Source organism: Silurus meridionalis, chromosome 1, assembly GCF_014805685.1.
Source record: "Silurus meridionalis isolate SWU-2019-XX chromosome 1, ASM1480568v1, whole genome shotgun sequence".
NCBI classification, from domain to species: domain Eukaryota; kingdom Metazoa; phylum Chordata; class Actinopteri; order Siluriformes; family Siluridae; genus Silurus; species Silurus meridionalis.
The window spans coordinates 13,989,356-14,013,735 of NC_060884.1; the positions used below are offsets into that span (position 1 = coordinate 13,989,356).

Genomic DNA, 24,380 nt, shown 5'->3' on the forward strand with positions numbered 1-24,380 from the left:
TTTTTTAATGTTTCCTTTTTTGTTTTTTTGTCCACAGTGTCCCATCAGTCCTCTCCAGCAGTCACTCATGAGACTCCTCAATCCACCCAAGCTCTTGCCCCCGTTTCCCACCAGACACACCCATCCACACACTCCATGCATAGCACCCACCTTCCTGCTGCCTCGTCTAACACCACCAGCCAACAGCAAGAGCTGCAGGCTAAAATTCTTAGCCTCTTCAACAGTGGCTCAAGCTCCTCTGCGTCCCAGACCCAGGCAGCAATGTCTCAGACTCAGGGCTATGGATCCACACAGGGCTCTAGCCTTTCCACCTCCAATTTGTCCAACTTGGGAATGTCCGCTCATGACTCTCAGGACATGAGTCCACACATGGGCATTCGGCCCCCTGCTAACAGTGTTGCAGCACCGCAGGGGCTTCAGAGAGCTGGAACTAATATCAACTTCGACAACCCTAGTGTACAGAAAGCCCTTGACACACTCATCCAGAGCGGACCTGCCATTAACCAGCTGGTCAATTCAGCGAATCTAACAGCCAGATCAGGCCAGGTGGTGGGCCAAGGAATGAGTCAAGGTTATAGTCAGGGAATGGGACAAGGAATAAATCAAGGTATTGGACAGGGGGTGAACCAAGGTATGGGACAGGGCATAAACCAGGGGGTGGGACAGGGAAAGAACCAAGGTATGGGGCAGGGGATGAGCCAAGGTATGGGACAGGGCATGGGTCAAGGCTCTCACTACCAACGTCATTTTTGAAGCACATTCAGGCCGGCCTCTTGAAAAACACGGTTGTATTGGAGTCTGCTTTTTATTTCTTTAAAAAGCAGTTTTCTTAAATTTCTATACTTTTTGTTTCTTACATTGTGAATGTTTTGATTCATTACTTTTATTTTTCCTTGCGACCAGAAGGAAATTGTGATGGATGTAAATCATTCATGAGGAATTGACTGGTCTGAGCAGATGATTTGGAATATTTTCCTTGTGTTTTATATAAAGTGTCATTTGTACATAATTAATAGTGATCCAATAAATGATTGTTGACACGAAATGTTTGTTTCTTGGAACACGAGTGCACTGAAAAGAAGACTTTGTACAAATCAGTAATAAAATGGTATTAGTTTATTGCATTTTGTGCTGACGAATCTATAAAATGGAATGGGAAACTGCCAGTAGCCATAGAGATAAAGCATTTGAAATGTAAAACTACATTTGCGTATTTTTTTTCTTTTGTACCATGAAACACAATATATAATATTTATTTCTTTAAAATATTGAAGTCACACTTACACAAAAAAAATAAACACTTCAACACTAGTAATATCTTTATGTACATAAACCCTTTTCACCCTGGCACATGGTCCCTAATGCTTTTAGTGCATACGTACATGTCTGCACACATGCATACACACGCACATACATGAGAAACAGTGAAACAGTTTTTCATAACTGTTAGCAAGGAGAAAAAAAAAACTTAAACATCTACATACATTGTATATCTTTTTTTTTATATATATATTTATATATATATACCCATTCTCTTCCAAACATTTACACAAAATGATTTGCACTTTGTTCCTGAATTAAAAAACAAGCTTGAAGAACCCTGTCTGCTCGTGTTATGGGTCATGTTTCACCTGTTTCAGATTCACTCGTAACTGATTGACTGGTATCTAAAGACCAGGTCATATAGAGAGCTGAACTCCAAACTGTTTGCATGTTTGCCTACTTTGTTACCTGGTTTGCAGGAGGTTACTGTGAATGGGGATAAGTTTCTAGACCAGTGAATAAAGCTACCGGTTTAAAAAAAGATCTAGTTCTTGCTTATTAGAAGGATCACAGCATTTTACAGTGAATAGGTGTTAATTTTTTTAACAAGGTTTTTATAAAATAAAAAATAAAAAAATCTGGCCTAACAGTTGACCGAGCATTTCTACATTTTCAAACTGAGCTTTCCAGAAAATGCATCATACACATTACACACCGCACGTGTATTTTAAGGCTCAGCTCATACATAGCTGCCGAATTGTTGTTTCTGTTTAAAGCATAAGTAAAAATGTACAGAATTACATTGTGACCTCTTGGCTTAATTGGATCATCAAGCTTATTTTTAATTCAAAACAAAATAATATATTTATAATAGATATATGTCTAACTTAAATATACTTTGGTAATCCGTTTTTTTTTTCTTCTGTCGATAAATTATCTCTGTATTTATAGTAGTAAAGTAAAATAACTATAACTATATTGAAACTATAATAAAAAATAGACTCGGGTAACCAATACACTCATTCACTTTACATAGCCTACCGATTATAGCCAAATAAAGCATTTGTATACAATATGTTACACCACGCAACTTGTAAAAAGAACAGATTGAACAAATCAACTGAGTGAATGTAATACTGAGAACCACAAAACATTTAAATATATATCGAGTTATATCAACTTGTTCAGGATAATGTGCATGCGTTGAATAAGACAACGAAGCTGGGCTCTGGCTCCGTTAGAAAAGCCGTGGCTGGATATCAAAACATCGAAATGTGTTTAAATTTTAACAAATGCATCATATATATATATATATATATATATATATATATATATATATATATATATATATATATATATATATATATTTTTAGAATAAACTCTCAGATTGAAAGTTTGCTGATAGTTGAAATAGACTGCAAAACCTACTTATCATTTTCATTGAGTTTGCTGTGATCCCAAACAACATTTCTCAGTAAATCAGAGCTTCTCTAAGTCTAATGGCTGATAATGTATTTGATGTTACAATCCTGTAATTTCCACCAGTCTCTCCAAGTGCAGCTATGCTTGTGCCCAAAATAATGGGGCCACAAAATGTGGCACAATAAACCGGGACCCCTATTGAGACATCATTCCCAAAAGATCAGAACACAACACAATTGCTAGGCAGTGCAATTTTTTTCTATCATCAATGTTTCGTTATCACACGTTAAAGCCAGGATTGGACATTAACACTCATTAATCACAATTCAAAACCAAGTATGGATTGTTATCTGGAGCCCTTTATAAGATGACAAAATCCGATCTCTGTATCGCAGTATAGTACAGCGTTGCTCTCTGAAACCACTCAAGGAATGTTTGGTTTACCGCTTGCTAGCGTGTTTTCCTCTCTGATAATGAGAAAGAGCGTGGGAGAGGTGGAGAAAGAGGACATTTTTGTCCACTGTCTATTTCAACAGAGCCAGGCCCAGTAGTGGAAGCGCTTGTTATAGTCTTTGATCAATAATCATATGTCTACTGTGATCACATTTGAATACAGTGTTGGGGAGTTAGAATGGCAGGTGATGAGGGTACAGTACAGTGTGTGTGTGTGTGTGTGTGTGTGTGTGTGTGTGTGTGTGTGTGTGTGTGTGTGTGTGTGTGTTGGGACAGCAGGTAAAGCATGGGAGGGAGAGACTGCATTGATTCCACATCTTGCTTAAGAAATGTCCTATACTGTGAAAAAGGAAAAAGGAAATATACACATAGGTTCATGCAGCAAAGTGAAAACCATCTTGACCAGGTAGTATGTAACTGCAGAGAATCTGTCCGCTTTTCAACCATGACTAACCGTCGCTTCCTCAGGACTGCACTACGGACTCTTGCCACTAAAGGAAGCTGAAACTCTGAAAGGAATCCAGCGTGCTCAGACAGCAAAAGGTGCCCCGAATGACATCATCGTCATCATCGTCATTATCATCATCGCTGGAAAGAACATCAACCCTGAATAAAGTGCATTTCTGTCTCAGCCACCATAGAACAGATGTGACGTACACTCCTCTAGCATACAAAGGGCGTTGATGGCCTGCAGGACCACGAATAGAGCGAACGCAAAACTAATGTGCACGGGCATACGAAAACATCGAACCTTAAAGAGAAACAGTATTGCACACAACCTTTGAAAAGATGCGAATGAATCAATCGATGACACTTGTTTTGTACTTCACAACGAAATGCGTCGTAAAAGTAGGTCGAAAGGACAACTTTCGTACTGCACTCTCCTCACAAGTCTCCTGACAATCCTACTACATGAATATCAAAACACAACAGTACAGTATAATGCGCTCAAAGCGCCAGCCAACCAGGATCGCTTGGAGACATGGTCATGCCGCCTTCGAGCACTGCTAAATGATTCGCAACACAGCCATTAGCAACATGGGCTCTGACAGATCCCTCCCAAATTTTCTTCTTCCTATTTCCTACGTACAATTACACAATATAAACCACTGAAACAAATATTCGTACATGGATCATGCAAACAGCAATTAAATAAATCAGCAGGATCAAAATCGTCGAGTCAAACAAGCTCGTGATCGTCTTTTCAATTTTTTTCCCGGGAAACTAGGCTCAGTCTACGCAGGCAACACTTACTCATTATATATATATATATATATATATATATATATATATATATATATATATATATATATATATATATATATATATAAAATATATTATATATATAATGTGCGGTTAATACTGAATGCAAATAAGAGAGTGTACAATGGCTCAGAGTAAATTCTTAGTTTCGTGTTAGACCAGTAACAGCAACCATATTACTTACATGCTTTGCGGCATGTTTTCATGTAATATGGCGAATGTGAAATTTTTGTTTCCGCTTTTAGACTGACGTGAAAAAAGGCTGGCCGTGCGTTAGGGATTGTTTCAAATGCAACAATCCCCAGCACCGATATGTATGTTAGGATTTCTACCCCTCCTTACCACTATAGTGTAATAACTTTTCATACCTGTAAATACTTTAGTTCTATGTATATACATGCAATACATATCTATTTGTATGCTAGCAGCTTTTGCAATGTGTATGGGACATTTTGAGCATTTTAAACACAATATATTGTGGTCAGGTGCCTTTGATCTTTCTCACTCTATCTCACACACACACACAAACCAAACACTCAGTATGTATACTGTAAGTGCCATGATGACGAAAAAGAAAAACTGTTGTCACTTGCCTTTCCCTAGCTATGTATTATAAGTACTATATATCATAGGTCTGTTATTATAGAAGTGCGAGTGAAGATCATTTTTCTCAGAGGAGACACAAAAACCTAGACTCTGACCGCTTTAACAAGTGACAATGCCACAAAATGAAACCCACATATATATAATATCTGCATACGAAAATAAATAACATGATTACATGACCATTTTCGGGTATATTGCACAACCAGTCCTATATTAACTTTCGGATCTTACCAATCTCCAACATTCATATTGGTTTTAAACTACTTCACTGTAAAAACACATTGCAGAGTACTCCTTCGGCTATTCCCAACCACGCGAGACCGCAACTTAATACGTGGTTTGCATACGATTGGTACTGCATTCAAACTGAATGGAGGTTCTGGCCTTAAGGACACCTTTCGGTCTACATGCTGGTTTGTACTTGGTCCTGTGAAATGTTGAAGTTAGCTCCGACTGATAGTATTTGAATTGATATGTATTGTCAGTCATATGGCACAATTAGCATCTTTTTTAAATGTTTTTTTTTTTTTTTACATATTTTGGCGTGGTCCAATACAGATTATATATAATGTGATTTTAATACTCTATATAGATCTTTCTGTAAATGTAATAAAACATACATATATATATATATATATATATATATATATATATATATATATATATATATATATATATATATATATATATATATATGTATATATATATATGTTTTCCTGTTTGTAAAAGCGAAAAACTCTTCAAGTTCCTATAGATGGATCATACGTACGTACACACACACACACACACACACACACACACACACACACACACACACACACACACACACACACACACATTTAATGAATCTACAGACTCATTAAATCACTTGTTACACAGTGGCTGCCAGTGCAGGTTGAGTGCTCGTATAGGGGGCTACAGTACGGTACGGTACACTTCCCAATGCCACAGTGAGAAACCTAAAACCATCCTGAAGACTCTCAGAGTCAACCCTGTGACATTAGGTCACATCCACTACCAGTATATCCCAGAGAACCAATATTTCCAAATATCAGGCTCAGAGATAATACTGTTTTGACTCCAACATTCTGCTTGTTACAACACTCAAATAATACAGATAAGTCCTGTTTGTTTTGCTTTTTTTCCTGTCATTTTGAAAACAGCAAATCACAGATCTTCCCACTATTGTTTTGGCACATATTGTGGTTGGCAGGGAATAGCTAATCCACATCCAACCAGGAGAAGTGAAAATGTCAGGGCAGACACGGAGGATAACAATTAGATCCCAAAGACAAATAAAGTGGCAGAATTGTGCCAAGAAAACAGTGTTCCCAGTGTAGTCTGGGAAATTAAAATATTTCCACCTTGAATTTCTCCTAACATGCTAGGTGGGTGGTAAAAGCGGCCACACCAAATGAAACATCACAGAGTGAGAGTCTCTTTCCGTGACTGTCAGTCCTACTCATGACACATGACTTCTGGGAAATCAGCCCACAATGTGGCAGAAATAGTGCTGCGCCACCATCTCTGTCAGCGCTTCGGTCCGAGTCCTTCGCAAAATTCATTGCTTCATCACAGTGATGTAACGACTGACAGATCCTCAGCTTGTCTGGCTTCTGTTGTCTTCCTGGCAAGTTTAGATTTTTTTTTGTAAATAAATAAATAATACAATTGGAAAAAAAGGACACAGGACAAATAAAATCCTTCAAGGGAGCAGATATCTCTTAAAACCTTTCCCCATTCAATTTCTGCAACCCTCAATCATCTCCTGATTGAATGCGGAAAAGTAGGTGTTGGAGAAAACGTCAGGAATGCAGAAGAAACGTACTGACATCAATAGTTTTTCCTTGTATCATATGTGGCACTGAATTTGGCAAACAAATCATCGGATCACAAACAACAAAGAATGCTAGTAGGCCAAAAAACATGCGCTGGCCAATAAGAGAACTTAATGGAAAATGAGTAAAAGGGGCCTTTATGAAATTTCATTAAAGAGGGAAAAAGACCTGTGGAGGCCCTGTTTTAGAGTGGGGGTTGAATAAGCTCAGGGAATTCTGGAATATTGTTTGGACGTGGTAGCGGAATGTTTCGGGTTTGGCAGTATGAATGAGAAACTTGATAGGGTTGAGTTTTAGGGGGGTGTGGGGGTCGTTCTGATGCAAGCTGTTCTTTCAAGAATAGATGGTGATGACCTCACGGCCTCCACCACGCACAAGGAGGACTCGGTTGAGACCCTCAGTTAGAACCTCAAGGAACTCCATATCTGAGAAAGAGGTTTAGTGTTAAAGGAAACATGGCATATATAGTGCATAAATAGACCACACAAATGTATATATACACAAACAAAATTTTGATCCACCAGCACGTCTAAGAGGCACAGAAGGTAAAATGTCTATTCTTACAAACAAAGTGTGTTAAAGAAAGTGTAATTAACTTACTTACTTTTTTCATTTTATTTTGTCTCATTTTACTTTTTTTTTATAGGATTTTAGTTCAATACCTTTATTAGAATATGGAGAGATCGAGTGACTGTTAAGTATAGCAGAGTATAAATTATAACAAAGACATAAAGCCACTACAAAATTTCTTCAGAGATCAAACTAAAGTATTAGATGATGCATACAAGCAGTTCTACTGAATCCGCAGCTACAAAAATCAGCTGATATTCATTTTTCAACAATGTTATACACTATAACAGCTCTCCTAGGTTCAGAGTATGATGTCTGCCTTGCAAATATGTACATGGCCTTCTTTTAGGTTCTTTTGTTTCTTTTCTTTCCTGACTATATGCCTGTGGATTTGTGTGTGGCAATGGTGCCTGTTATGGACTGGTGGTCCTTTCAATTTGTGTTCCTGGATCAGTTCTAAATTTTATGTTACCCTGAGCAGCAGTTACTTACAAAGTAGTTATAATGAAGAAGAAAAAGAAAAAAAGATTTTAATACACACAGTGCAATCAAAGGATACAGTTCTCATCTCCAGTCCTGTTTTTGGGTGGACCCGGCATGTTGAGCAGGACCAACTTGGCCTCCCCAGATTTCTTGACAATTTCACCATTGAGTCTGAGAGCAGTGTGCATGCGTCTGACATTGGACTGATTTCTGTGTGAAGAATAAAACTTTTTAGCTATACAGTTTCATTAATGAAGACTGCAGCGATGTATATTTATAATCTGTTCGATGCACCTGATAAAAGGTGTGTGTATGTATGTGTTAAGTGTGACAGTCAGTGACAGACATCGAAATCTAATACTCACAGGTTCTCCCACTCGCTGATGCATGATAATCAAAAACATAAAAAGAAGTATAAAAATTATAGTAAACATAAATCATTCATGCAGTGTGATTACCCAATCACATCTAGACAGCCCCCCTCCCCCCCATCTTTTAAATTGACTATCAACGTTAATTAACAAACAACTTTTCCCCTTTTGTCCAGAAGATGGCAGTGTAGCCCTGAGCAAGTACATTTTCTACATGCTTTACGAAAGAGGCCATTTTCTGAGCTGTAAATATTCAAGGAGCTGTTGCTCATCAAATTTGACACTAAATGCATGCTTTTCTGTATATTGCTTTCTCTATTTGACGTGTAGAAGTTACATAAAATATGGACTGCATAGGCCGTTGACACTCACGGTTTCATACTAAAAAGGTCTTTGATGGCTCCAGGTGTGCCGGCTCCTGGAGGTTTGGGCTGCTCTCCATCACATTTGGTTTCAGTCCATGTCATCTGGACAGCTGTACTGGGAGTCACAACCTCAGCGGCAGGGGACTGTGGGGTGGCTGGTGTCGGTGGGTTGGTGCTCTTATCGTGGATGAGCTGCTCCTGTGGAGGTGGGGATACAGTGACACACTGTAGAGGCAGGGCAAGGTACAACATGAACACATGGACAGTGTGAGGGCAAAGGAGGAAAATGTAAATAGAAGAAAGAGAACTGTTATATCTCAAGATGAATTTCTTTTGGAGTAAGAAAGCGGGAGAGGAATATAGTTACATTTGAAATCTCTTCACAGTGCCTCAAGGTTATCAAATAAGACCATCAAGCACATGGCACAAAATGTGAACTAAAAAAATTTACATATGCTCGACTTCTAATAAAAAAAAAAAAAAAACAACAACAACAATAGATTGTAATAAGAAACATTCTAAAGACACTGGATTTGAAACTAATCTAACTGGCTGTGTGAAACCTTAAAATATACATTATAATCAAAATATACATTTATATACTTCATATATCATATGTTTACCTCTTCCTCAGGTTTTTCCTCCTTGCTGCTGGATGCTGCTTCTTCAGTCACAGTCAGATGAGTGTTGGCAGTTCCCGGGTTCTTGCGACGAATCGAACCGCGTGAATTATCAGCGATGCTTTGGATCTGCAGAAGGAAAAAAAAATACCCTGAGCTACATTTACGGCATTTGGCAGAGACCCTTATCTGAGTGGCAATTATGTCATTTATACAACTTAAGGGGTTAAGGGCCTTGCCCAAGGGCCCATCAGTGGCAGCTAGGTGGTCCTCATGACGTTCCAATCAGAACGCCAACACTTTAACCACCGAGCTACCACTTCCCAGCTAAAGATGATGACGGGAAATCAAATCTCCCTCCCTGCCTGTCTTTCACAGATGAAAAGACATCAATATAATGCTTTAAAATATCCATATTAAATTATTTACTGATAACAAATACCACACAATGAATTACTTGGATGTTTGTGCAACCAAATGCAACAGCACAATGGTATGAAGAACGTGTTCATTGTAGCCCAGACTCACTCGCCCAGATTCGTGCCTCAGTGACAGTTGTGTCAGGTGATTCCAAAAAACCCCACATCCTTTACATTAAGACTGACCTGGATATTTTTCATCTATAACAGGATCACAAGTGTTGAAATACGGTCGCAGATGTAACAAACATGATCAAGGTGCAGTATTTATATTTTTGTTTCAAAAAACTGTGAGCACACAGTCATATTAGTGTACTAATTACCCAACATGACCTGAATATGACATTTTAGTTTGAAAGAAAAGGTTTGCTTTTGTATTAAACATAAACACGAGAAAGCCTATAGGCCTTTAAGTTTGCCACACACATAAAATGTTTAAGTTGTAAAAATTGAATTCGATTGTCTTTTTCTTTTTTCTTCTTCATTCGGCTGCTCTCATCAGGGGTCGCCACAGCGGATCATCCGTCTCCATACCAACCTGTCCTCTACATCTGCCTCTTTCACACCAACTACCTGTATGTCTTCCCTCACCACATCCATAAACCTCCTCCTTGGCCTTCCTCTTTTCCTCCTTCCTGGTGGCTCCATCCTCAGCATTCTCCTACCAATATAACTCATGTCCCTCCTCTGCACATGTCCAAACCATCTCAATCTCACCTCCCTCACCTTGTCACCAAAACGTCCAACATGTGCTGTTCCTCTAATAAACTCATTTCTAATCCTGTCCATCGTCATCACTCCCAAAAACCTCAACAGCTTCAGCTCTGCTACCTCCAGCTCCACCTCCTGTCTTTTACTCAAATCCACTGTCTCTAATCCATACAACATCGCAGGTCTCACCACAGTCCTATAAACCTTCCCTTTCATTCTTGCAGATACGGGAACCTAAAAATCTAATTAGATTGTAGCTTTCCTTTTTTTTTTTTTACCTCACAACCAATCATCACTGAGCAGAAGCATGCTCGACCTGAACGTCTTGAACCTCACGTTTTTTCAGAAACTGGTTTCTCTAAATCCCAGAGATTGCTAGCAGGTGTTGCATAGGCATGTCTAGGGACCTTAAGGGTCCCACAATGCAATTTTGAAATCCAGCGGTGATATTAGATAGGAGCAATGAAACCTAACATCTCTCAAGGTCAACAGCTTGCTCCAGATGGATGATAAATATGATGATGGACTTTCCTCTACCATTAGTAACGTACATTTGTGCTTGTGTTTTAAGTAATATGAAGGACTGAAATGATCAGGCATATGGTCTATAGTAGTTAAGAGACATCATGTATCACTTCACTTCAAGTATCACAAGTATTAGCAATGACAATTAAAGCAGTTCTTTGTAGAATATTCCGAGTTTCAGACTCAACAGTGCGCATTAGAAGAGACAACTCATTAAAAGCTGCAGTGCTGAGGAACTCCTGGACAAAAACGGGAACTGCTGCTCTAGGCTGGGATAGCTAAGTGGTAATTTGCAAATCCTACAATATCATAACTCAATTATGTTTTTGTTTTGCTTCATTTGCATGAGGCTTAAAGCAGTCTAACAAGTTGTAACAGCAGCACCTCTCCTGAGGGACAGAATAGCTGAAAAAAGAAATTCATTTAGCTCAGACTGATGGACACAATATAATTCAGTTCATTTTTATTTGTGTTTAACAATGAACATTGTCTCAAAGCAGCTTTACACAGATAATGCGGTGAAACAAGAACACATTTGCTGCAACTGTGTGCTTGTGTGTATGTGTGTGTGTTTATTTCATGAAGTGTATGTGTGGGCTTGCCTCACGCTCACGCTCTGTCTTGGTGAGATTGATCTGCTTGAGGATCTGTGAGCGCTGTTCCATCATCAGGGTCTTCTCATAGGTGTAAGCTGAGATGTCGCTGTCATGCTAGAAAGAAGAACAAAGGAGAAGCTCTCTGAATGTGAAGAAGAAAAAAAACTGTGCAAAAACTAGATGATTATAAGGAAGAAGGAGATAGATAACTAAAGACAGTTTAGTTGCAGAAGAGAAAGAGTAAAATAAAGAGAGCGAGAGAGAGAGAGAGAGAGAGAGAGAGAGAGAGAGAGAGAGAGAGAGAGAGAGAGAGAGAGACTCACCATCTCCACTACTTCCACCTGGGCATCCATACGCAAGTGGTAGAGGAAGGTGGTCAGGTCCTTCTTCATTTGAATAGAGTTATCATCCATCTGGGCGACAGTGAAGATGCGCATCTTGCACTTCCTCCACACCTTCACAAAACACACACACACACACACACACACACACACACACACACACACACACACACACACACACACACACACACACACACACACACAGAGTCAGGTTTATTACATGTTTATTTGAATATACAGAAGTTAATATAGCTTTAATATCTTACTTTAATTATATTATATTATAATGTACACTATTTATATTTGCGAAAATCATTTCTATAAAAAACCTACCACAGACGCTTTCATTTTAACAAAAGGTTCAAACCATTAATGATGTAACTAACCCCTGTAGAACACCTTTTCTCTTAGGGCTGTATTCAGAGTTAAGTTTAGTGAGGAGTTAATAATGAAATTACACACATCGACCTCAGATGTTCCCACAGACTTATGCTATTTGTGCTATTTAGAGATTTGAACAGAAGCTGTGTGCATGAAGCAGTGTTAACAACAAAATACCTAAAAAAGATTACATACATAATGCATACAATCCTGATTTATATAAGATTAATACAGTTGCACTGACTAATATTTGTTATCGTAATCAAGACTGTCAAGATATCACTTTCAAGTACACTCAACTTATACAACTCTATACCTCTGGCAGCCCAGGAATGAAGAGTTGTAAAAAAGCCCAAAAGAAGCTCAAAATGTCAAGATACACTGATCAGGCATAACTTTATGACCAAAAAAGTCCTGACCGGGTTGAGCATTAACAGCATTAACTTCTTCAGCAATTTGTGCCTTTGCTGCCCATGACCCTGTAACCAGTTAACCATTGTTCCTTCCATAGACTACTTTTGATATATACTGACCACTATAGACTGGGAACAGCCCAAAAGAGTTGCAGTTTTGGAGATGCTCTGACCCAATTGTCCAGCCATCACAATTTGGTCAAATCCTTGCGCTTGCCCATTTTTCCTGCTTCTAACACATCAACTTTGAGGATTTTTTTTTTTCACTTGCTGCCTAATATATCCCACCCGCTAACAGGTTCCATGATGAAGAGATAATCAGTGTTATTCACTCACCGGTCATAATGTTATGCCTGGTCGGTGTATGAAGCTTTTAATGGTCCTAATAACTGTTTAACAAATTATTGGTCAGAAAATGAAAATAAATTAAACAAATTGATAAAAAAGATTTAGTATGGAAAAGGTTTTTCCATCGATTTCTTTTGTTTACTTTTGGTAAACCTGTGGGCAGCTTTTTCTCAGTGTTCAGTTTTGTGAAGATTTTGTAAACCCATAAATTTGCCTTCATGAAGCCTTTACAAGTGAATTTTCCTGTTTATAGTTTTTTATTTATGATTAACCGATTGAATAATCATTGGAATATTTGTTGGCTGCAGCCGTAATCTCTGGCTTTACAATTTATGAAAAATCTTTGAAGTATGAATGACTGAAGAAAAACGACGACTACACAACCCATCTCTGACTCTCTAAGCTTTCCCAGGACTAAGTATTGGCATATCTTTTAAACTTAATTAACTCAATAACATGTATCATTATTCAACATATAATACAGCATACAAAATAATGCACTAGAATAGTACAGGATTCAGCATGCTTACCTTGTGCTGCCGCAGGAGGAAGGGGAGTAGCATGAGCATGCCACCATCATGAACAATCCACCACATATCGATGAATCCCTCAGAGAATCGCTCACTGTTGGATGGGAATGCTGCGATGTTCTTAGCCACTAGCAGGGCTTTACTTGCAGCTGTGGTCTCTCTGACCAACTCTACAAAATAGAATAGACATTTTTGTGATTTTTTGATTCACATTATAATGCATGAGTTCAAATTTATAGCAATATTATAACTGAAGAACCAGTCATTAACAAATCATTGAATCTATCTGCCTGTCTGTCTGCCTGCCTGCCTGTCTGTCTGTCTGTCTGCCTGTCTGTCTGCCTGCCTGTCTGTCTGTCTGTTTGTCTGTCTGTCTGTCTGTCTGATATATAATCTATAGATGAGAACTGGAACTGGGCTGCACTGACTCACCGATGAAGTTCCTCCAGAGCTGATGATCTTCAGCCTGTTTCCAGTTTCGTGGCCAGCTAAGGAGCACAGTATTATGCTGGAGACCTCCAAGTCCACTGACCTGCACCAGGTGTGAGGTGGCATCACGGATGTTGGAAGAAACAACCACCTGGCAGAAGCCCTTTACCTTTTCTGTTTCCATTAGCTTCTTCAGGGACTGAAGAAAACAGTACAAATAGGCACACAAAGCACTTTTTAATACTCTGTGATGTCAGGTGCTTGCAAACGTTAGCAGGTGTGAGAGTAATAAAAAGATGTAGGCTTTTTCAATACTTTTATTTATTAATTTATTTATTTTAAATGCATTGAACTTATCAGAATCTCTTTTGTTTTGGTGTTGTATGTGGGAAGTATGATGAGAATTTGCGTGTTACCTGCTCAGCTTGTTGAGCCAGAGGGTGGTCATCGAGGAAGATTCCAGTTAGTGCAGTGCCCACAATTGTGAGTCCTTTGCCTGCTTTCAGTTGACTGGTCAGAGATAGGAGGCGTGGTTGTTCAACATTCTGCCCTGAATCCATAGTGACCAGCACCAAGATCTGAGGCCTGGAGAAAGAGATAGAGAGAGAGAGAGAGAGAGAGAGAGTGAGAGAGAGAGAGAGAGAGAGAGAGAGAGAGAGAGAGAGAATCAGACAATGACTCATTCTTGTGCTAGTCCTTGGAGTTTTTACCTCAAAGAGAAGATTAAGGGGAAACTGAAATTCATAGTTGTGTTGCATTTGTGAAATTCAGTTCTCACCTCCAGTTCTTTGTGTGTGGTGGCCCCTCTTCCAGCCTCATAAGTGCGTATCGTGCTGCACTAAGGGACAGCCCCCGGATCCCATCACCCCATTCTTTCTCTGCCCTGTCAACAAGCGAGTGCAACCCAAATTATCCTTCACACACAGACACACTAAAAATTGCTGTAATCCTCTCAGGCCCTCCTCACTTTCTAAACCCCATTCATCAGGTCACAGCGCAACTTGACTTTCGACTCTAAATAAATCAAATCCTGGATCAAGTTCTGGCTGGGAGGATTAGACTGGAGTAGAAATCCCTGCCTCATCAAGAGCCAAAAAACCTGTTCGCCTTCCCTTCCCCTCCATCATGGTCACATTCCACTCACCCCCGGAATTCGATATACTTGTAGATACAGCTGGCGATTGCCATGGCAACAATGGCATAGTACCAGGAGCAGATGAACATGAGCGAGAGACACAGGCTCATGCCCAGGAATGACAGTGTCCTGCAGAGACAGAAGAAAAAATATAAGTGACATATTTAATACTTGTCTGAAGCACACTGAAAACTGAGAAGTCAGGTTTTTGCAGTGGCAGCATAATACATTTAGTGTGTGCACTCTGTGTAATGATGAAAGAATACATTTTACATTAACTATTCATTTAATTTTATATCTAACAAACGACTGGCCTTTTAACAGCAATGTACTTCATTTCCCCAAATGGAACAGTGAGTCAAACTATGGTTCTGTTCCTGATTGTTATCTACTGAAATACGTGACTCTTTATAAACTTCAGTCCACCTCCTGCATGCCCTGTGCATAGTTGTGGGAATTATGCCCACCAGTGGTAAAATTTGAAGCGAGGTCTCCAGTTGGGGGTCCGCAACAGAGTCTGTACAGCGCAGGCCAAGTTTACGAACATATAGCACATCAGGAAGAACCTGCAAAGGAAAGAGGAAGACAATAGTGAAATTATTATTGTAATTAACGATGGTACGTTTGCAGTGTGTAATCCATATGAATGACATTTACATTGAGAGGATTGGAGCGACTGAGTCCAGAGAAGCAATGAGAATTCCGCTCTCGCAGATGCAGGCAGTCAGGAGCAGAGCCCAAGTGGGTTCCCCATTTGCTTTGCCATGGCCGAATACCTTTTACACACAGGCACATACACAAACACATAAAGAAATATACAATATGGATATATTTTTTGGAACACTTTTCCAGCCATATTAAGTTCTTTCCCAAAATGTTACTACAAAGATGGTTGCACAAAATTGTATAGGATGTCTCGGGATGCGGTAGGATAACATTTTTTCTTCACTTGAGCTAGGAGATCAAAACCAGTTCCAGCATGACAATACCCCTGTGCACAAAGCAACCTCTATAAAACATACTGGAGAAATATTTAAGAAGTTCATTTGTACTTTTACTCAAATACAAGAAAAATGAAGTTCATCATCCACTGCTTATTCGGGCTTGTGTGCAGTTTTACCTCCTGAAATCCCTCAGTTACAGTAAATAGATTAAATATGATAAGATTTGTATTTGCATTTTGAACATCCCATTTCAAATTTACTCTACATTTTCTGTTATAATTACCTCCACTCTTCTGGAAAGATGAACCTTATGTGGTGAGGACACTTAGTCCTTAGCTCTGTGTTTTCTGTTATGTAGCTTTATGTTGTTTTATGTAGCACCAGGGTTCTGGAGGAACACTGTTTAATTTCGCTGTGTACTGCGTCAGCTATATATTTTTGAAATGACAATAAAAGCTTCTTGACTTGATTTGACTTGACTTGAGATGTTCCACTATATTTTGGAGTGTGATTGTAAAGAGTTTAGGAGGCCTGGGGTGCAGTCTTCATGGAGCTTCATGGAGCTTCTCAACAGTCTTCTTCATCAGTACCTGACTTTACCCACATTTCTGAGGTAAGATGAGACATCTTTCCTGAAGAGTGGAGGTTATTATAACAAAAAAGTATGGAATAAATGTGGTATAAGATGTTCAAAAACCACATACTAATCTTATAGTCAGATGTCCATAGACTTTGGCTAGCTACACAACACACAAGCATGCAAGTCTACACCCATCACTGAGGAGCAGGTGATTTTCTTGGCAACAGCTGACATGAGGAAGACACTATCTAGTGTCAACGAACAGAAAGCTGCGGGCCCAGATAGTATACCAGGGAGAGTGCTCAGGGACTGTGCTGACCAGCTGGCAGATGTCCTTGCAGACATATTCCACATCTCCCTAAGCCAGGCTGCGAGCTTCAAAAAGACCACTATCATCCTGGTGCCAAAGACGTCAACAGTGAGTTGTCTTAATGATTACTGTCCAGTAGCACTGTCTTCCATCATGATGAAGTGCTTTGAGCATCTAGCCAAGAGGCACATTCACTCTGCTTGGCCTACCTCACTGGACCCACTCTAATTTGCATACTGTTCATGCTATCTCCTACACCCTGCACACTCTGTCCTCTCCCATCCAGACACAAAGGACACATGTCAGAATGCTGTTTGTTGACTTCAGCTCAGCATTCAATACAATACTCCCTTAGCAAATGGTGGCGAAACTTCCTCTACTGGGACACTCCACTTGGCAAATGGATTCCAGACATCCTGACAGAAAGACCAGTCAGTGCGCATCGGCAGAGAGAAAGTGGAACAACTGGTGAACTGGTGTCACAACAGCAACCTGTCTCTTAATGAAGAAAAAACAAGGGAGCTTGTTGTCGATTTCAGGAAAGGGTTGGGTGTCCACCCTCCCCTGCTCATCAGTGGCTCAGTAGTGGAGAGAGTCAGTAGCACCAAGTTTCTTTGTTCACTTACCTGAACTACCAAACACCAAGTCTACTGTGAAGAAGGCCCAAAAACATCTTCACTTCCTGAGCAGGTTGAAGAGAGCCAGCCTCTCACCACCCATACTTATCAACTTCTACAGAGGATCTGTGGAGAGCATCCCGGCCAGCTGCATTGCACTGTGTGGTTCTGAAACTGTAAAACCTCAGAATGCAACATTCTACAGCGCATAGTGAGGACAGCTGAGAGGATTATAGGGGTCTCCCTCTCCTCTAATCAGGACATATTTAATACACGCTGCGTACGCAGTGCCTCTGCCATTGTGAGGGATCCCTCTCAACCCTCCCACAGATTGTCCAAGACCCTACCATCAAGCAAGAGCTTCCGATGCATCAAAACACGCACTACAAGGTTCTGCAACAGCTTCGTCCTCTTAGCTGTCAGAGCCCTAAACACCCTGGAGACACCCAAGACCTTGCTTCCTCCTCTTTAATTAATTAATTAATCTTTAATTCTGAACATAACACACTGGACATTGCCCACATTTGCCCACGTTCACTCTGACTTTGCACTCGCGCTTTACTTAACTCTGTTCTTACATTACATATATCCAAACCTCATATCTATCACATCTACTTCACATGTATCGCACCTTAACTCTGCTATGTCTAATGTCTACTCTTTATTGATCTATGTTTAATGTTAACTCTTGCTGTTTCACTCTCTATGCATTTCATTCTTTTGTATACTGTGTATGTGGAAGAATGACAATAAAGCTTGAGTTGAGTTGAACATTTAGAAGCACAAATCAGTTTTCGGAAAAATACTGAACAGTGCAGAGGAAATCCAGGTGGACATAGGGAGGGGGGGACATGCACAAAACTACATTAAGACAGTCTGAACTCGGGATCAAACCAGGTACCCTGGAGCTGTGAAGTGTTAACCTTACCCAACATAATGAGATGTACATGAGTTACTCACTCTAAGAAATGGCACTATCCCATCCCTTGCTATGGCCTGCAGAAGACGTGGTGCACCGGTCAAACTCTGTAGCCCTGCCCCACAAGTGGAGAAGAACGAGCCAAAGACGATGACCCAGGGGGAAGGCCATGCCAACGTACCTATCACCAGATTCCCTTTTACTGCCTCACCGAATCTAGCAAAACACATACATAGAGCTGTTAGAAGAGATGCTGCACCTAATGCTACATGACAAGTACTTTACTTATGACTAATAAAAAGACACGATTGCATAATAAAAACGTACTTGTCCCTCAGAACTGTTCCCTCAATGCATGCGCCAAACAGCACAACAGAGGACATATCTGAAATGCTGAGTTAGAGAAAGACACTTGCTTTTCCATTTAATCAAACTTCTGTAAAAAAATAACCTGAACCATATTAACATTTGAATTTGACATCCAATGATGAGAAAATGCACCTCAGAAGAAGGGGGTGGTGTTCACGGGACTAAAGCTAAAACTGGTTTCAAATGATTAATTATATAATAATGACACTACTCATTTCAATGTTCCCCTTTAATAGGTAGTACATTTGATGTATTTCCATTAGAAAAGGCCCTCTGTGTGTGTGTGTGTGTGTGTGTGTGTGTATGTGTGTGTGTGTGTGTGTGTGTAAGGATACAGATGAAAGAGGTGGTGGTGATTGCCAGAATGGTGCCGATGGGGATGGACTTCTGAGCATCCCGCAGATCACCAGAGCGGTTTGAACCTGCCATGATGCCTGTTAAACACATACAGAGACAGAGAAAAGCATTAAAGCTTTTGTGAAGGCTACAGTGATTTTTTTTTTAATAGCATGTTTTAGTATCTCTAATGAAATGGTCAATTAGATGAGATGTGTCATTGTATTCCAAGATTTTCTCAATTACAAAAGCATATTAAATTACTTTAAAGTCTTTTCAGTAGGTTTAAAAGATTTCCGAGCGGGAACACCCACATTCTTAAAACATGGTCTATAATGCATATTGTGTATTTTTTTTCAGCGTATTTATTCACAGTAGTGAAAACGACAATCTGATGATTGATTATTGATGGTCTGATTATTCACTTTTGCTTTGTTTTTCGGAATAATCCAAATCTTAATAGCTCGAAAATAACAAGTAATAAACCATGTCAGCTTGGACATAGAGTGTTCTATCAGAGGAAAGTCCAAGAACAGAATGCTGCCTTTGCAAATAGATAAAGAACACATTTCCTGTCTACACAGTACAGAGAGGCAAAGATAAAACACTATCTACAGTGATATTCCTTGCTTTTCAGACTGAAAAAGAATTGTGTGCTTCCCCCAAAGATTATAGCCATTACTAAGGTAGCATCGTAGAATAGATAAATAATGAAATAACTGAATCTTTAATAGCTTTTTCTCACCATTCATGTCCGTGTGAAAAGATTTAACAGCGTAATGACTGACCTGTAACTGAAGGGAAGTAGATCCCAACCAGGAGTGTGAAAAAAGTGGTGATGTCTGATAGCACATAGGTTTTAGTATTAGTGGGTAGAGCATCTGGATCCTCCACAGAAGTAAGGCCCACCTTCTCCAGAAAAGCTCCCTTCTCCATGTAATTCCCAAACAAGTTCTCTAAGAAAGATAAGAATAGTAAAGTTATAAAAATGTGTTTTCTAAAATGAGAAGAAAGCATAGCAGACAAATAGTGAAAGAGTTGACAAAGGGACAAATATACAGTATATAGGTGTGGCTACAGGTGAAATCTCCTCTGCATATACAGAATATGTGAGTAATAAAATATTAATGCATTCTGTAGAGGCAACCTTTCTCCGCTTTAAGGATACACGCCTAACCATGGACTTTTCCTTATAAACCATGGTCATTCTCCAGCATTGAGAAATTTAAGATTGCATTGATGCCTTACTGATTGCATTGCTAAAAACAATGGTTTATTGTTAATAGTTTTTGTTATATCCAGGTCTAGAATTCTGCTCTGAATTACACACAGAGATAAAGTAGTGCAATTTGAATGAGTTTTAATAAATAGTTCACAGAGCAAGAGAAAGAGCATAAGAGCAAGTAAGAGAGTGTGAGATGGAGAGAGAGAGAGAGAGAGAGAGAGAGAGAGAGAGAGAGAGAGAGAGAGAGAGAGAGAGAGAGAGAGACAACTTTTCCTTTAATGTTTTTCACTCTCCGGGGAGTCAAATTCTGTGTCTGGACCAATTTATAGAAATTGCTATTTTAACCATATGAGTTACATGTCACTCAAAAATCACCCATTTCGCTAGGCAAGGTCATTATGAAGTGTTTGCTTCCTCACTTTGTATTCCGTGTGACTGCATGTTACGTTAGCTACAATTGTTAATAAAGCAGCGTATTCATATAGAACGATGATTAAACTGACCAGAACTACACATGCATTCAGCAGTTCACGTGCAGATAAAGGTTTAAAGAGGAACCAAACGCAAGTAAGCAAAAGAGAGAGTCAGAGAAACAGTGGATATACAGTATGTATACAGTATACAGTATGAAAAATGGTTAAAATCAAAGAACTGGTGAAATGTATAAGTTTTAAGAATCAAGGATTTTCACTGACTACAGCTCTAAACTGGGTATTCAGTTTTTTTTGTCACATACACATTCATACAGAGTATAACATTTAGTGAAATGCTTTTTTGACTGTCTTATTTGTTAATATGGAAGGAAATACAATATAAAGATATCCCATCTCAATAGGATTCAGGTCAGGACTTTGACTAGGCCACTCCAAAGTCTTCATTTTGTTTTTCATCAGCCATTCAGATATGGACTTGAGGTTCCCTGGTGGTCTAGTGGTTAAGATGCAGCGCTCTCACCGCTGCGACCCGGGTTCGATTCCCGGTCAGGGAACCATCCCCAGCCACTCTCAGTGCCGGTCCCAAGCCCGGATAAATTGGGGAGGGTTGCGTTAGGAAGGGCATCCAGCGTAAAACATGTGCCAAATCAAAAAACGTGCGGAGGATCCGCTGTGGCGACCCCTAACGGGAGAAGCCGAAAGAAAGTTTATTCAGATGTGGACTTGCTGATGTGTTTTGGATCATTGTCCTGCTGCAGAACCCAAGTTCGCTTCAGCTTAAGGTCACGAACAGATGGCCGGACATTGTCCCTCAGGATTTTTGAATTATGGAACAGCATAATTCATAGATCCATTTATCACAGCAAGTCTTCCAGGTCCTGAAACAGCAAAACAGCCCCAGACCATCACACTACCACCACCATATTTTACTGTTGGTATGATGTTCTTTTTCTGAAATGCGGTGTTACTTTAACTTCCAAAAAGTTAAACTTTTGTCTCGTCCATCCACAAAGTATTTTTCCCCAAAGTCTTGGGATCATCAGACTATTTTTGTCCAGTCTCTTTCTTTTGGTGGAGTCATGAACACTGACCTTAACTGAGGCAAGTGAGGTCTACAGTTTTTTGGATGTTGTTGTGTTGTGGGGTCTTTTTTGACCTCTTTGATGAGTTATCACTGTGCTCTTGGGGTAATTTTGTTCAGCCGGCCACTCCTGGGAAGGTTCTCCACTGTTCCATGTTTTTGCCATTTGTGAATAATGGCTCTTACTGTGGTTTGCTGGAGTCCCAAAGCTTCAGAAATGGCTTTATAACCTTTTCTAGACTGATAGATCTCAATTACTTTCTTTCTCATTTGTTTCTGAATTTCTTTGGATCTCGGCATGATGTCTAGCTTTTGAGGATCTTTTAGTTCTACTTCACTTTGTCAGGATGGTCCTATTTAAGAGATTTCTTGATTGCGAACAAGACTGGCAGTAATCAGGCCTGGGTGTGGTTAGAGAAATTGAACTCAGGTGTGATAAACCACAGTTTTAACAGGGGGCAGACACTTTTTCACACAGGGCCATGTAGTTTTAGATTTTGTTTTCCCTCAATAATAAAAACCTTAATTAAAAAACTTCATGTTGTGTTCACTTGTGTTATCTTTTACAAATATTTAAATTAGTTTGATTATCTGAAACATTAAAGTGTGACAAATCAGGAAGGGGCAAACACTTTTTCACACCATTGTACATGAATTAAACAGAAGGGATGGATGAATATATATGACAGATAATAGATAGAAGTACAGATTAAAGTGACCCAGTATGATTGTGATTGTCATTAAAGTGTTCATGTGCTGGTATAAAAAAATATAATGTAAAAGTGAAATGGTATAAAGTGATAAGGTATAAAGTGCTAGTCCAGTCCAGAGTTAGAGCAGCTAGGTCCAGTGCAATATTCTTACCTTTAAAAATGCCACTGGTGACGCCAGGAATACCCTGTATAACTGTCACATTGTTGTTCGTGAAATAGCTGTCGCAGGTAGCATTGAGGAACTCTGAGTCACAGAAAAGACTCCAGAGTTTTGTAGGGACTGTGACGTTGTCTGTCTCAATCACTTTAGCACACACATCGAAGCCTTTCCACACTAGAGTCCGGTTCCCCAAAACACACACCCTGGACAAGATTGACATAAATAGTATTAGGACGTTGTATTGAGTTTTTATTAATATAGTAATGCAATCTAGAAATTTTATGAAAATTGATTGATACAAAATTAGGGCAGAAAATAACAGAAAACTATCTAACCACTTGCCTAGAAGTGGTGCAATGTTTTTTTATTAAAACTGTAGACACAAAACTGTAAAACTGTAGTACGTTTTTCTAAATGGACAAGGTCACTTTGTGGCATTCTACCTGTTTTTTCTCACCAAAAAGTATGACTAGAAAACCAGCAGGGTCCAGGTACTTACGGGAACACAGGCGGTTCAAAGGCAGTCTTGATGACTCCGGCATACACTGCCAGAATGGAGCAAATAACACAGGCCAGGAAAACCAGCGCCAGCTTATTGACGTACTTCACACCCACAAACACCACCACGGCCATGAAAGTCAGCACCAAGGTGCCATACACTCGCATGTTATTCAACATGGCTGCCTCTGCCTCTGGGCCCTCCAAATCCTCCATCTTAAAGATGGCTGCCTGTGGCACAATGTAGATCTGGAACCAGAGAAAGTGACAGAAGTGACAGAGTGACAGTGAATATAAAAAAGTGTTAAAAACATTAAATAACATGTAAGAAGTACAAGGTTTAATATAACATCAGCAGCAAGAATAAAACTAAACACGATAAATAGAAACATTCAGTGTCAGGAAATTAATTAAAGACTTTACTGAATGTAATACTGCAATATATAAGTGAAGGATGCAGTCTTAAATGTTTTTTTTAATTGTTTTTTTTTTATATATAGCAACAGATTTAAAGATCATTTAGGGTAGTGACCTCCACAGCAGAAAAAGCTTGCCCTCTAACTTAAATCTGCCTGGTGCCAGTGAAGATAAGGAGGTCAGTGTTGAAGTAATTTAACCCAAATATGCAGAGATTTTGTAGGTCAAAATGAAAAATGTGGAAAACTGTACTTAACATGAAGCCAGTGAATCTTAATGAGTAGGTTAAGGAAGTTTTCTCAAAACTACAGTGTTGAAAAAACCCAATGTGTACAACTAAGATTAAATTGAGACCCAATCAAATGGCAAAAAGTCCACATTTAGCCATCAACAAATGCTTAGGCAGCAGCAATGCCTGCGCCACTGGAGATCTGTCTAATCTATCAGATATCCCCAGCTTTAAATACTTCAAAATGCACAATATGATAATGATCTGCAAATGATGCAAGCCAAAACCTGTGATGTGCATTTCATAGCTCAACAGCCAAACTGTGAAAATATGCACATGTAAGCCAATAGTTTGCTGAGTAAGCTAAACTTGTTAGTCAGTTCAACTTTAGCAAATTCTGTGCTTAGGAAAAGGCCTAAAAGCCTAATTCTGCTAGACAGCTAAATGTATAGCTAAAAATATGAAT

General features: G+C 39.4%; 2 protein-coding genes and 1 non-coding gene across 13 annotated transcripts in view; 2 read left to right on the forward strand and 1 right to left on the reverse strand.

Annotated features, from left to right (window-relative positions):
• Nucleotides 1-1,045, forward strand: part of ncoa5 (nuclear receptor coactivator 5) — a 14,098-nt gene extending 13,053 nt beyond the window's left edge. For all 9 annotated transcript variants that reach the window (XM_046846281.1, XM_046846289.1, XM_046846246.1 and 6 more), the window contains one exon: nucleotides 38-1,045. In XM_046846281.1, coding sequence (XP_046702237.1) covers nucleotides 38-753 — 716 coding nt within the window. In that variant the 3' untranslated portion in view covers nucleotides 754-1,045. The remainder of the gene's footprint in view (nucleotides 1-37) is intronic.
• A 1,584-nt stretch (nucleotides 1,046-2,629) lies between these two features.
• slc12a5a (solute carrier family 12 member 5a) overlaps nucleotides 2,630-24,380 on the reverse strand; it is a 140,363-nt gene continuing 118,612 nt past the window's right edge. For 2 of the 3 annotated variants that reach the window (XM_046846193.1, XM_046846204.1), the window contains exons 7-26: nucleotides 23,270-23,517; nucleotides 22,762-22,973; nucleotides 19,946-20,113; nucleotides 19,157-19,255; nucleotides 18,780-18,837; nucleotides 18,494-18,668; nucleotides 15,740-15,858; nucleotides 15,550-15,648; nucleotides 15,092-15,211; nucleotides 14,726-14,830; nucleotides 14,364-14,532; nucleotides 13,951-14,146; nucleotides 13,519-13,688; nucleotides 11,829-11,960; nucleotides 11,512-11,619; nucleotides 9,258-9,383; nucleotides 8,642-8,859; nucleotides 8,264-8,278; nucleotides 7,975-8,108; nucleotides 2,630-7,270 (exon numbers count right to left, since the gene is read on the reverse strand). In XM_046846193.1, the coding sequence (XP_046702149.1) occupies nucleotides 7,179-7,270; nucleotides 7,975-8,108; nucleotides 8,264-8,278; nucleotides 8,642-8,859; nucleotides 9,258-9,383; nucleotides 11,512-11,619; nucleotides 11,829-11,960; nucleotides 13,519-13,688; nucleotides 13,951-14,146; nucleotides 14,364-14,532; nucleotides 14,726-14,830; nucleotides 15,092-15,211; nucleotides 15,550-15,648; nucleotides 15,740-15,858; nucleotides 18,494-18,668; nucleotides 18,780-18,837; nucleotides 19,157-19,255; nucleotides 19,946-20,113; nucleotides 22,762-22,973; nucleotides 23,270-23,517 (2,763 nt within the window). In that variant the 3' untranslated portion in view covers nucleotides 2,630-7,178. The remainder of the gene's footprint in view (nucleotides 7,271-7,974; nucleotides 8,109-8,263; nucleotides 8,279-8,641; nucleotides 8,860-9,257; nucleotides 9,384-11,511; nucleotides 11,620-11,828; nucleotides 11,961-13,518; nucleotides 13,689-13,950; nucleotides 14,147-14,363; nucleotides 14,533-14,725; nucleotides 14,831-15,091; nucleotides 15,212-15,549; nucleotides 15,649-15,739; nucleotides 15,859-18,493; nucleotides 18,669-18,779; nucleotides 18,838-19,156; nucleotides 19,256-19,945; nucleotides 20,114-22,761; nucleotides 22,974-23,269; nucleotides 23,518-24,380) is intronic. The other variant, XM_046846197.1, reaches the window with a different exon arrangement.
• On the forward strand, nucleotides 21,299-21,370 carry trnae-cuc. Its single transcript has one exon. It is a non-coding gene; the product is annotated as a tRNA-Glu (tRNA).